This window comes from Procambarus clarkii, chromosome 47 (assembly GCF_040958095.1).
Source record: "Procambarus clarkii isolate CNS0578487 chromosome 47, FALCON_Pclarkii_2.0, whole genome shotgun sequence".
NCBI lineage: Eukaryota > Metazoa > Arthropoda > Malacostraca > Decapoda > Cambaridae > Procambarus > Procambarus clarkii.
Window position 1 is genome coordinate 23,255,142 of NC_091196.1, and position 14,739 is coordinate 23,269,880.

At 34.9% G+C, this 14,739-nt stretch overlaps 1 protein-coding gene across 2 annotated transcripts in view; it reads right to left on the reverse strand.

Annotated features, from left to right (window-relative positions):
- Positions 1-14,739, reverse strand: part of LOC138350771 (huntingtin-interacting protein 1-related protein-like) — a 50,832-nt gene continuing 36,093 nt past the window's right edge. For both annotated transcript variants that reach the window (XM_069302131.1, XM_069302132.1), the window contains 6 exons: positions 13,161-13,272; positions 9,979-10,150; positions 6,392-6,597; positions 4,419-4,648; positions 3,722-3,894; positions 1-255 (listed from right to left, as the gene is read on the reverse strand). In XM_069302131.1, the coding sequence (XP_069158232.1) occupies positions 244-255; positions 3,722-3,894; positions 4,419-4,648; positions 6,392-6,597; positions 9,979-10,150; positions 13,161-13,272 (905 nt within the window). In that variant the 3' untranslated portion in view covers positions 1-243. The remainder of the gene's footprint in view (positions 256-3,721; positions 3,895-4,418; positions 4,649-6,391; positions 6,598-9,978; positions 10,151-13,160; positions 13,273-14,739) is intronic.

Sequence of the window (14,739 nt, forward strand, 5' to 3'; positions counted from 1 at the left end):
ATAACATTATCTGACGAGTTTAAACATTCGGAGACTGCTTAGCAGAGAACAGACCTAGAGAAAATATTATGGGCCAAGCAACAAGTGAAAACTTAAGAGCATTAAGGAATTATGGGGCATTTTGTTATGTAGCATGTGGCAAGAAGGGTTTACAGGAAATTATCTTAAATACATTAATCAAGCTCAAGGATTTTTGTGGGCTATCCAATGCAGGCTGGGAAAGGTACAGTACTAGAGATGTAATCAGCTCATTTCCTGCAATGAAAGAAAAACAGCAAAATAAGTGAACGGTTGGGGCTTACAACTGTATTTAATTAAATATTTACTATAGTTAGAGCAACCCATCCTCCGAATTGACACTACGATTTAATACTAAGTGTAATAAGTACATTTCCTTACTGTCATACATAGTACATAATTGCACTTATGGGGCTGTTACATTTACCTCCCCATTTATTCTCCTCGTTTTCTGTTAAAAACTTCATCCTAAAATTCTGAGTGTCTTAAGTTCAATTTGCTATACTTAAGTTTTAAATATCAGGAATTTCTTCTTCAGTTTTATTAAACAATAGAGATTTTATACAAAACTTGAAAATATTCTGAGTTACTTTACAATTCATTGATATATTATAGTTTTGTTTTATTAGTTTTATAAAACTGTAATATCAATATAGCTATAGGTTAAGTACTAATTATAATTAAAAAGCAATAAAATGCTTATCTTCAAACACTAAGACGTTTAGGTGAGCTCGTGGTTTTCTATTCAGCTTTTCAGGTAAGCTCAAATATTCACAATATATTTGACAGTACGATTTAATACCAAGTGAAAATAAGTACAATTCCTGACTGCTATGAATAGTACATAATTGCACTTATTTGTGCTGTTACTCCCGTCCTCCCCATTTTTGGAGGACGGGCTGGTTAGAGAGTGTCAGAGTGAGTAATTACCTAAATACAGTTACAGGATGAGAGCTACTTTAATGGTGTCCCATCTTATTATTCTTTGTCATGTGACATTTTGAAACTACTGTCAGTTTTGGCCTTCATTACTTTCTCACTTAACTTGTTTCAACCATCTACCACTCTGTTTGCAAAGGAGAACTTTCTAATTTATATTTTTAGCAACTTTGTTTTCTTAGCTTGAATCTACGGCACCTTACTCTTGAAGTTGCAGGTTCAAGAATTCCTTTCTCAAAGATATCAATTCCTGTTACTATTATTTTTTTTTTCCACATGTAAGTACAGGAACAGATAACTTCTGACTTCTGTTAGCAGGCCGAGAGCTTTCCCCTTTTCCATAGCTCATGGTAAACCTTACCCACTAGTTTTCCCTGGAACACGACCTGCCAATCAGTTAACAACCAGGTACTCAATCACTGCTGGGACTGCTGGGTGAATAGAGGTGAACAGTTAAGGACTGATGCCCAGACAGTCCTCCCTGGCCAGGACTTGAACCTAGACAAATCACTTTTGAAGCACGGGGTGGGTGTGAAGTGATCTGTAGCATACCTGGAGAGGGTCTTGGGAGTTCTACTCCATGATTGGGAGTTATTATACTCCCCCAAGCCTGGCCTCAGGCCAGGCTTGTGATAACTTGGTCCAACAGTCTCTTGCTTGGAGTGGCCCACAGGCCCACATATTCACTACAGCCTGGTTGGTCCAGCCCCTCTTGCAAGAACTTGTCTAAGTGCCTCTTGAATGCATCCACCTTCATTCTGGCAATACTACTACTAATGCTTGCTGGGAGGGTGTTGAACGGCCATGGACCCTGATGTCCAGACAGTGCTCTCCGATACTCCTCACTGGTTCTATTCTGCATTTCCTTCCATATCTTTCGCTCCAGTATGTTGTTATTCTACTGTGCAAATTTGGGACCTGGCCATCCAGTATTTTCTATGTACAGTACAGTATATATTATTTGATGCCTTTCTCACCATCTTTCCAGAGAGTACATATCTCCGATTTTTCCTTCTATTTTCCAGCATTTGGCAAATTCATCACTTCTAGCCTCTCCTTGTAGCACTTGCTTTCTAGTTCCAGAAGCCATTTAGTAACATGTCTTTGCACTTTTTCCAGTCTGATGATTTGTTTCTTGAGATACAGGTCAGAAGTCTCCCTGTCACCCCTCCAAATATATTCCAGTTTCCAGAACAACCTCTTATGTGGGACTATCAATACCCTGTTTTAGGTCCAGATAAGCAATCCAACCACCTCTTTCCAGCAAAATCTGTGGCTCTATCATAAAACCAGCTTTGAATGTAATGAAATGCCAGTTTCTGGGTGAGCTCCAGAGGCTCCCTGAAGCTATCCTAGTGATTAAGTGTCATACTACCTAGTGTCATCAGTTGCAGAGCTTTTTTTTTTTTTTTTTTTTTTTTTTTTTTTTTTTTTTTGCCTACTGAGGTTATGGGTCCCAGGGATTGTTTTGGATTGTAAGCCATCGCCAGAGGAACACACAAAGAACATTGTGAGAGGAGCATATGCGTCGCTTTCCAACTTCAGGCTTGCTTTTAATTATATGGATGGTGAAATACTAAAGAAACTGTTCATGACCTTTGCGGGATCAAAAATGGAATATGCAGCAGTTGTATGGTGCCCAAATCTCAAGAAGCACATAAATAAACTGGAAAAGGTGCAACGGCATATTACAAAATAGCTTCCAGAATTGAAAAACGAGTTATGAGGAGAGACTAGATGCGTTAAACATGCCAAAACTAGAAGACAGAAAAAAAAGAGGAAAAACTTACAAATTACTAACAGGAATTGATCAAATTGACAGAGATGAATTTCTGAAACCAATAACTTCATGAACAAAAGGACACAGATTCAAGCTAAGGAAACAAAGGTGCCCAAAAAATATTAGTAAGTTTTCTTTTGCAAACAGGGTGCTAGATGGTTGGAACAAGCTAAGTAAGAAGGTGGTGGAGGCCAAAATCGCCAGTACTGTACTGTACTTTCAAAGCGTTATACGACAAAGAGTACTGAGAAGACGTGACCCCATGAGCGTAGCTCTCACCCTGTAACTACACTTAGGTAATTACACACACGCATGTAAGTATCTGTAGATGGCTGTTACCATCAGCCATCTACTGTATTCCAATGATTCCATAAGGTAACTATCTGACTGATATGTTCTCTTCAGCTATACTCTCATAAGCCCTGCTTGATGATCTAAAACAGTCTTCTCCTAACCTTGGTTACAGGAGCTTGACCTCTACTGCCAATTCATGCCAATGATTCACACTGTTTTCCAAACGAATGCAAGTTTGCATGTTAACTTTGAATTTTATTTGAAAACGACCCATTATATTTAAACATTCATTTGGACCATGTCAGATTGAAGAGTTGACTAACAGGCTTATTGCTAAATGAAATGTAGTATCTTTAAAAATAGATGATTTGATCTCACTAAATGCATGGGGCAAAGTGTGTTGTAGAAGTAAAAAGCAATTAAGTCCTAGACAGGTTTAAAATATATAAACGATTAAATGATAAATTAAAAAAATCCTTCTCTTGAGGTTATAGATGTTGCAGAATCACTTGCTGAGGTTTCATCCACATATATTATCAAATAGAACAAAAGAATGGAATGGTGAATAATTGAGAGTTGCAAAAGGAACATCGCCAAAGCAAAGAACCGTCCTCATCGAGATGCTTCATAATCTCATTGTTTTTAATCTGAAATGATGTTACAATCACTGTCATAGATTTCAGTACTCACCGCTTCTTCCCAGCCTTCTACTTCTCCTGCGAGCCGATAGTGATGCTTACGGAGTTCTGAAAGTTTCGACCGCTCTGTATCAAGCTGCTTTTCTATCTCCAAGACTTTTACAAGAGTGTCCATCTCCATCCTCTTAGTATGGTGTAAACTCAGCCTTGAAAAGTCTAATGTATCTGAAAAATAAGTTAACTATTAATTTCTACCTATATGATGTGGACAATCGATACTCGTGCACATGAAGCTATCAACTGTAACAAATCGCCCAACTAGAGAAAATGGCCACTGAATGTCATCCAATTTCCACCATACTTGTTTCACTATTTAACCAAGCGAGATATGCAGAGACTCCTGCATTATAATTGTAGCTACCTACCATAAACCATAATTAGAATCTGCTGCATTTATAGAGGCAAAGAAAGCACTGGGATCAGAGAATGGCCAAGGAAACTGCTCAATGTCACAGAAGATACAAAACAGGGTAAAATTACAACAAGGCATGTTTTAAAATGATATCTAAATCTGTTTTCTGATTTAGATTGTGTTGACATTTACATAGTCTTGCGTATGAGTACTTACTTTAAGAACCATTTAAACCCAACAAAACAAAAATATTTTTTGGTATTTTTTGGTGCTGGATTGGATGGGACATATATGTAATTAAATATTATTGAATGATAATTTATTTGGTATAACTTACCCGCCATTATTACTTTATCACGACAATTCTCAGCAGTTGCAACAACTGTACCCGTTAGTCTTGATATTGTCTTCGCTGTTGTATTAAGATTACTCAATTTCACACTTGATTTATCAGCTTTGACTCTTGAAGCCATTACCAACTGCATGGAGGAGGCAGCAATTTCTCGAGAAGCTACTATTACTTCTTCAAACTTGCCTTTACCACTAACGACTTGATCAGCTGCTGCCCTATGTATAATAAGGAATATGTTTTACATAGTAAGTAGCCTAGTTTATGTAGTAATAAAATATGCATATATATTATAATTCAAATCATTAAATTGTAAATACTGTACTGTAAATAAAAATATTTGTAAGTCAAATGTAACTATAAACTTTGGTACAATTAGTTATCTCAATGAATTATATAACAGGAATATGGAAAATCTAAAGAATTTCATTACTGTCTATATACCACTATGACAATTACAGTATACAAAACACTTGTAGAATTATAGTAACAGACAATCAGTCTAGTATAAAAATAAAGAATACCAAACTATTTCTTTAACTTTCTTTTACATCCTACATATTTAATAAATATTTTGTTTACTGTACAGTACAGCCACAGAATAGGAATCTTATCACTTGCATGTTCTGATGAAGTATCTATGCATCATAAACCAATTTTACTTCATTGCTTTAATGATATATTACGTTATCTGATCTAAACTGTCACTAACCAATGTTGATGTATCATAATGATACCCACCTATACTTCTCTAGTTTTCTCTATTTTTAAGATTAAGACCATTTATTTCTGAACATTTTGATATCATAATTAATACAATAAGCATATACAAACATTTTGTAAACCAAAATTGAGTACAGTATAAACTTTGTAACAAATTGCATTATAACAGCAATCAATAAATTTGTTCACAAATTATGGTTTATTTTCAAAATTTCTTGAATATCTAGTACAGTGCTTATTTTTAATTTCTACAGCAGTATACAGTACAGTAGGTCAATAATGTGCACTATTTCAAGCGCTTGGCCTGCCAGTAGATGTATGACTGCACACACTACCCATGCCCAGGTAATTTCCTGAGCGAGTATGCCAGGCTGCATGTGTGCTGATTTGCTTTAGTGAGCATCAGCCTTGGTTTCAGTGTCATCATCGTAAAGACCAATTATCTACAGTTTTCTTCTTTCGGATGTTAAGTTCCTCCCTTGGGTGCAGTGGGTCTGGGTAGGGAGGTGAAGCTCGGCACCCAGCTGCCTAGGCAGCACTATTCTAAAGCAACAAATATATTTACATTTTAAACTTGTTTACAAGAAGAAATACTGGGACCCTTTAAACTCTTGAATGGGTCTTTGCATCTAAGCATTGCCTCACCAATTACATTCTTTTTCTTGGGACATTTTATTCCGCCTTTGCCGTGCTCATAGTATATTTTTTTAAATAAGTTCCGACATCTAAATTACTTCAATTGTTTAATTATTTTGTACAAGTTCCATAGTCCAATTAATCTTAGTTATTTATGGAAGTTACACAACTGGGGGAAACAAAAAGCGAAGATCCTATCTCTCTTTTAGATTGTTCTTCTCTATATCTACACTCATACTGTAACATTAACTGAATGTGTCCTGCATGCTCTGCATCCTCAATATCCTTTATAATGAATGCTGTACTGTTTTCTATTCGTTGCTTTACATTTTCCTTAAAATGCAGCAATAAATCATTTAATAATTTTTATCCTCCTGTCTTCCTGCGAGCTGCCTCTTGAAGTGAAAACCATAAAATAGTTTGAGCTGCAAAGTGATGCATGAATGAGGTAAATATAAAGAGCCAGCGACAGTACTAAGATTACCTTTGATATTCCCCCAGGAATATCTTCATAGGTAACAAAGGCCATCAGTTTATTTTCCCTGATAACATTTCTTATTACAGAATCTTTAAGAGAAAGGAAATATTGTATATGTACTTACATGAGAGCTTGACATGCAATTGCAACAGTTTTGGCACCCGAGAGGAGACCCTCTGTCCAGCGGTGATTGCGCTTGTAAAACTCTCGTGGGGATGCTCCTCCTTTCCCTGAATCCACTATTTCCTTTTGGAGCTCGGCAGCTCTCTGAACTAGTAATCTAACTGCTGCCATTAAGTCACTGCAGCTTCCAAGGATACTTTCATTTACCTGTGGACAATAATATACAGGAATAGTGCAATATCTAATCATTACTGTATAAAGAAATAAAGACATTTTGTAATACTATAAAATAATGTCCAATGCATTGACAAAATCATATTTAACCTTCAAAATGCAGTTGCCATCATGTGTCAATTGACTAATGAAATGTGGTCATCATATGACAATATTGTATATGATTTGTATCTATGTTTTATTACTGATGTTGCCCATGTGGTTCCTTCCAATACCTCAATTGTCTCCCAGGAGACATTCAAGGCTACAAAATAATTTGGAGACATACAGTTCAGTTTTGCCAACAAAGATTTTCACTGTATAAAATAATGTTGCTATTTTTATTTTTGCAAACAAATTCCTTACTTTTTAATATATTGCAAATGAAAAATTGAAAAATATGTTTTATATGTGCTGGTTTATTATAACAAAATGCTGATAAACTTAAGAAGGAATGTTGACTACTGCTCAGGCCAAAGTACAGATATATGTAAAAAAAATTATTAGTATTATCTCTACTTTTGAAAATGGATCTTCAAGAGACCCATTTTACAAAATTTCTTCCTTCACTTAATGTGGTAATTTTCATGACAGCTGCAATTTGAAGGTTAAAATATGAAACAATCATCCCTTACCAATCATCTGGTTAATCTAGGTGATTCTGGTACATAATCAAAATTATATTACATTAATCAGTAAACCAATCATTCTTTGAATGTCAAATTTTTCCTTAAAGTTATTATTCTAAAATCAAATTAAGTATTGCACAACAAACTTTAATCTGAAACAATTCATGTTAAGACAGCTGAAAAACACATTAGTTATGCACTATACAAAGTTATACAATGATAAATCAATAATGCATTATTATATGTATGCAGTTTAAAACAAAGTTTTGTATCAATAGTACAGTACTGAATTAACATATGCTTAATCAAAAACTATTTAATTAAGCACATTTCAATACAGATATATATTATCATACCTCTAAAATATATGATACACTACTTTGTTAAAATCCATCTCTAACAATGTTAGGCAAAAATACACAAACTGTCTATAAACACACACACTGAACTAATCCCATGTGTACATGTATGTAAGATCACACACACACACACACACACACACACAAATTACCATGCTCACACAGTAGTTATTGGTTAATAAGAGTAATCCGGAGTTCACAAATTCCCACCGTCCTTCTTACTAGGCCTCGATGCTTGTACATGTCATCCCTCTTTTTTACCCTAACACTAACATGTAAGGTACAGTCTTAAGTGCGAGGCCTCGGTACAAGTCAATGTATCCCACCATAGTTTAAAGGTTTGCTCAGTAAACTAACTACCAAGAAATGGCATTATTCCAATTTTCCAAACTTTATTTTCCTAAAACCATTAATATTAAGAAATATGTTTCATAGTTTTAAAAAGTCTGTACAACAGTAGCCTCATTAACAAGAGGGTATACTAAAAACAGAGATACATCTTCATTGCATAAACACTAAGTTCAGTAACAATAGTAAGCACATCTTAGTAGTGTAAATGTGTTATTGTTAATCTCAACACACAATTTACTTCATTCGTCAGACTGCCAAAAGCAATTTTGAAACTGAACCTTTTGTAAAACACACTAAACACTTTACATACTGACAATAAACTGAATCGCAAGTTAACAAACTACAAATTTTGTTGATCACAGCTGTCAAAAAAGTATCCCAGTCTCAAATAAAAGGCCTATCTCAGGACAAAAAATGCAATGAAATATTTAAAAAATATTATAAAGAGGAGCTGAAAGAGCAGAGAAAACAGACCAAATGGTCTCGAGATAATTATCCAAAACCGTCTGCCTGAAGGCATGGCAAGTTGCATAAAATTCACTACCACAACCTACGAAAGCTGAATGAACAATTTGTGTAATACTTCAGCAGACAAGGCAAGTGAAAACTAAACAGCGAAAACTTCCACAGTGTTGACAGGTGACAGGCCTATGTCAGTAGGTTGTGAGTGGAGAATGTGGCTGGAGGGTGTTGGAGATGGAATATTACATAAATTATTTAGCCTAATATGAATGACGGCTATCTAAACAGGTGATAAAACTTTGATGTCCCACACCAAATACTGTTCTCACAGAGGAAGGGAAAATGAAAAAAGAAGGGTGAAGACAATAAAGCAAAATATTCATGGAAGACTGTGTCAAACTAAAATAAGTGAAGTTGCCTTCAAAAAGGGCAACACTGTCCAGTAACATTGTGAAGCTAGAGTCTATCATCATACTTATGTGTTGAAGACTTCAGGGCAATTACAGCTAGGGCATTCTAAAAAAAGTCATATGGAAACAAAAGTACAGTAAAAACAATAATTGCCATTAGAGGTAAACTGCCAAATTTTAACAGTAATATTACTTTTATTAGACAAAATTGAATTAAGATTCAAATCCATGCAATGAGGCAATCTTAATATATTGCGTGGAAACTTTGCTGGAAAAATAAAGATAAATCATGACGCATGTCAACTGAGGATACATAAAATTTCAAGATGCTCGATGGTAATTAAATTACCATCACAGCGTTGCCCGAAACGCTATGTGTACTAGTGGCTTTAGGTATTGTATGTACTAGCTCTATCTTTAAATCCAACATTATGTTTGTAACTCATCTTCAGTGTATGTACCTTTACCTGAATAAAAAATCTAATTGAAATTTCCAGTTAAGAGTGTCATTACTTTTGGCAGCAGACATACACATCAAAATTATGAGGAAAACAACAGGGGAAACAACAACTTGGTAAGTTACAACTGGGTCTCAGCACCTTCCCACACACAATCTGAGAATCAATAAAACATATACAATAAGAAATTTTAAATTTCAAAATATAAAGAATAGTACATAATCACGACATCAGAAAGAGTGAAACCAAATATTTATACATTGCTGTAGTATTGAAGACAATTTTGAAATATACATCAGAGATTTGTTAATTTTACAATACAGTAATTAATTCAATTTCATAATATTTAACATCTCTAAAATTTATAGATGGATTTGTAGGTTAACCAATAACAAAATCATGGTTATTTCTCCAAAATACTGTAGTCCAATTACGCATTTACAAATCTGTAATTTTTGTCACAGTGGTTTTCCCATGATAAAATATGATTCTTCTAATTAGAAATATCTATGAACTATATTTTGACTTAGAAAAATGTAAATATATTTCACTACACAAACTTACATATACACCATTACCAAACGCTGACAGCAAAGTCAATTAGCCTCATGATCTTAATTTTGCCTTGAATAAAAGTGGTTTACATTAAATTGTCTAAGTTAAACTTGCAAGCGACTGTATTGTATACATACAGCATAGAACTTACCTCTAACTGTGTGCCAGTGTCTGTAGCCCGAGAAGTTTCTAACATTGCAGTGAATTTTTCAACAGCATCTCTGATGGCAGAATCCATATTCTCCATCTCCCGCTGCACCAGAGAAGCTACATCTTCTATTCTAGGGCTCTGATCTTCACACAAAGAAACCAGTGAGCAGCACCTATAGAGATAAAAGCTTTACTTACTTTACTATTTTATATAAATATTATACAATAGAAAAATTTTTTGTTTCTGGGTTATCTCGAGATGATTTCAGGGCTCGGCGCCCCTGCGGCCCGGTCCTCGACCACCCCTCCTTATTGTTACACACCTCCAGGAAGCAGCCTGTAGCAGCTGTAACTCCCATATACTTATTTACTGCTAGGTGAACAGGTCCATATGGTGAAAGAAACTAACCATTTGTTTCCGCCTCCACCGAGGATCGAACCCAGAACCTTAGGATTGTGAATCCCGAGTGCTGTCCATTCTGCTATCAAGCCCCCGACGTGTTATTTTCTGATTACTTATGGCTCCAAAGCATAGAAAATGGCTATCATTTCCAAAAAAACTTTGCTTTGTCGCCAAAGCCTCAGCCAGCTTAGAGAAGACGTCATGAAGGTACTGTACTTTAAGAGTGTCGACTCCTTACCCAGAGGTGTGACACATTGTTTCCTAAGTTGGCAGCCTTCAGGTACCTTCAAGACATCTTCCCTAAGCTGTACAAGACAAAGGTTAATAATAAATTTAAGGGAAATATTATCCATTTTCTATACTGTGAAGGCATAAGCAATCAGAAAATATCACTTACTAATATTATCACACCTTGTTACATACTACTGTCCGTGCTCGCTAATCTGAATCATATGGACCCCCCCCCCATGCTTGATAGCTAAACTTGAAAGTTGGCAAACTTTTTTACTGGGAAAGTCTAAAAATTAACAGTCATAAATTTGTTGTGCCACAACCAACATAATTCACATTTCCACATGCAACAAACAAATTTACATGGTCAGGGAAGGATCTTCCTATATGTACTCAAAAAATGTAATTTTTTGTAAAAGAACTAATTTCACCTTGCCTTGTTGGAGTTCATCAGTTTGCTTGATGAAGGACTTCAATACTATTCATTTACATAACCTTACAAGACCAAAATTATTGTACATGAGCATGGTGACACTCGCAGCTGAACAGCCATTTTCACAAAGTACAATTATTCAATTCAAATATTTATTGGATCTCGTAACATGCCTCCTCTTAACTCCTCCACGTCGATTTGGTGCTGCTATCCAAGATGGTTTTAGCAAAAAATTATCAATTCCTATTAAAGCAGAAATGTTGGAAAAAAATATTTTTTATAATTATAAAAAAAAAAAAAAAAATAAAAAAAAATAAAAAAATAAAAAAGAATAACGAAAAGGTGCAGTGGAATCACATGAGAGAAGAGAGCACATGGCTGGGTATATTGACTGAGCCTGGACAGGTCTGCTTGAGGTCCATTACAGAAAAAATCCCATATTTTAGCAGGGAAAGATACTGTACGGCTTGCACATACAGTTTTTAGCAATTATTATTTATCAATATTAGGTATCATATTTCTATATTTTATTAATGCTTTTTAATGTAATTTGTGTCATCAGTATAGGTCCCCACATTTCACTGAGTAGCCCAATAACAAAATCATGGTAACCCAAGTTGGCTTCAAGTTACTGAGTAAACACTCCAACATGAATACAGTATATTCAGATTTCTTATCCAACAGAAATTGCAGAATCTGTGGATTTATTTTAAAACCTGGTAACACAAACTTACCAGGTTTAACATGGTAATCTGACTCCCCATTTGGGTTAAAATAACTAAAAAAAAAAAGGAAAAGTTCAAACATGAAATCTCGTGGATTACTCGAAGTTTCTGGTTACTGAAATGCAGATTACCGAGCTCTTTCTGTACAGTATTGTACTTCTTTAATGTAGACAAATTTATATTTACTTTTATGAACTAATTTGTAAAGGTTCCAAAATGTTTGCAGTAAAGCCTGTATAACCAGACCACTCATCAGACAGAAAGCAGTTGGTGTTAATAGGAAGATTCTTTCAATACACAAATGCACCTTACTTACAATAGTAGATCGATGAAATAATGTGATAAAATTTAAATACAAATTAATACATATACCATTAAACTGAAGAACAGTTTTCAACTAAACATTGGTGTAATGAGTGCACTAAAGCTGTATTGTTTTTATGGTAGTTCAATGTACACAAAGTACTATATATGGATTGGTTCATACAAGAAGCTAAGTTGAGAAGACTAGAAAATGGTGCTAATCTGGTCCAGGATAGAAATAAGATATGTACAGTATAATTAATTTAAAGGACTTATCACGACCCAACTAGCAATAGAGAAAACGAGGTACAATATATATAAATTAGAGGTTCACTGAACTTGACCGTCCTGGACATTAATAGTGACAAATGTGCTAGACAGAAAGGTATTATTTTTAGCTAAACAAACACTCAACACTGACAATTAATTGACAAAGAAAGGCTCACATTTCCATAGCAAAGAATAACTAGAGTAACACAACCCAACATCAAACACGACTGAGATGGAAGATTCAAACACACAAGTCCGAACCAGGTGCAATAAACGAATGCACACGGCTAACGTTATTAACTCCCGTCAGACGTTGCTTTTAAACCAAGGCCCAAGCACTACCTGACTGTGAGATGACTGGAAAGGAGCCTGTTTTAGTAGAGCCTGAGAAAAGGAAATCAAAAGTCAGGGAAAATAGTCTTGAACCAAAATCAGAATGATATAACAGACAGAGGAACAACCAATGTGGTGAAAACAATTAACAAATGTAAAAAGATGATGAAAACTACACAATGACCCCTCACAAAATAATTGTTCCAGAAAGAAAAAAGAATACTACTTAGCTTAAAAAGAGCCAAAAGGTCCCCAAAGAGACATCTGCTGTCATGATAAAATGTGCACCAGTAAGATGAGCGGTGGTTCAGTACCCTGGGTGGCCTTCTTGTTGTTGATGAACAGTGAGTTGTTCACTCATTGTCAAATATTCCTGCATTGTTTTCCTCATTGATTTTTGTTTAATTTCTTGAATTATGTTCAGAAAAAAAACATTCACTAAATTTCTTACAATACATGACAAATGATATATACAAGTACAATACCTCTCAAATGTTTCCTTGGATGCCTGAATATCAGTCAGTTCTTGTTTAGCATGAATCCGTCCAAAACTGTCAATACAAGCCTTGGCAAACTCTTCCAGAACAGCAACAAGATCTGTAAAGATATATTTAAAAAATACAGCATACAATCTCTCATTTCAGATGTCCTCAAGTACAGTATTGAAGGATTCTTAAGCAAAACATGAAAGATTTGCAGAAGAATTCCACTAGTGTGAGTGGTCATGTAGTTAGCAATAACTTACCCCAAGAAACAAATATTCATGGGAGAGAATGATGAGTGCCACAGACTAATACAAGTGAAAATTTAGCTAGGAGGAATCAGGAATCATAGGTGAGAGAAATACAAGTAGAAGAGTGTGAATAGAGCATTGAGTGCAGGATGGGGTGAGGTGAGGTACTGATGCAGTGTGGAGAGCCAGGGTAAAGAGTGCAATTAAACACTCAAAAGGGAGAAGGTCATATTTTAAGAAGTACTTAAAGAGGTCCATCATTATTATAGCACAATACAAAATGTACAAAAAATCTTAAAATACTAAAAAAATAAGAAAAAAGAAAAAAAAGAGAGATACTATAATGATACTAACATTACTATTAATGAGATACTAACATTAAAATTAATTATTTTATGAAAAGTATACCAGGTTCAACCAGATAGTATACAAATACAGTATTGTAAATATCATTATACTACCTCTATATGAATGTAAAGGAGATAACCCACGACAAAAAATTCTGCCATCATATTTAATTACTTACTATTGTTGAGTTAATCATTTACCATAAGCAATATGATTATCACTGTATCCATTTCTAGACATTACCAGATAAAATAGAAGCAAAGTAGTGCAAGAGACTTCCTTTGAGCTGTGCCATGAATAGATGTATGTGCATTGTAGGTTTACATATTACATTGCCGGCCAATATATAATAATCACTTTGTCAATTATGTGTAAACAAGAATTATTCCATTCATTGTATAAACTAAAGTGAAACAGCAAACACATAAGCACTAACATAATCCTCACAGCTCTCTCCTTGACCTGGCTTGGCCTCTCAGCAATATTTGTTGCTACAGTCCATGGGCCAAATAACCCCTAACCCGGAAAACTTCCGATGTGTACACAAAAACACTTAAGATATTTATGGGTTTTTTATTTTCCTTACCATGTGCATGAAATGCATCCTTCTATAAAAACAATATTTTTATGCACAGGCAGATGCAACTTTGATCATGGCTACATTTCAAGGGTTAACATTGTAAAATACTGCATATATTAATTGTAGGTAGAAATTCAAATCTCTTCATAATACAGATAGGAGTCCGTCCCATATGATCCAAATTAGTGAGCCAAGACAGTATAGAATTTTTAAAAACTTGAAAAAAGATAACTTAATCTTTGTTAATATGTAAACCAGTTTTGGTACTGGTCATAAATTGTAATAACAAATAATAGTACTTTCTAAGAAAATGTATTTGATTTGAACTGCGTACATATAAACCTGCAGCTATATTAGGGCAGAAGCGGCAAGACTGGCTTCTCGGCATAGCTGAGAATGTCAG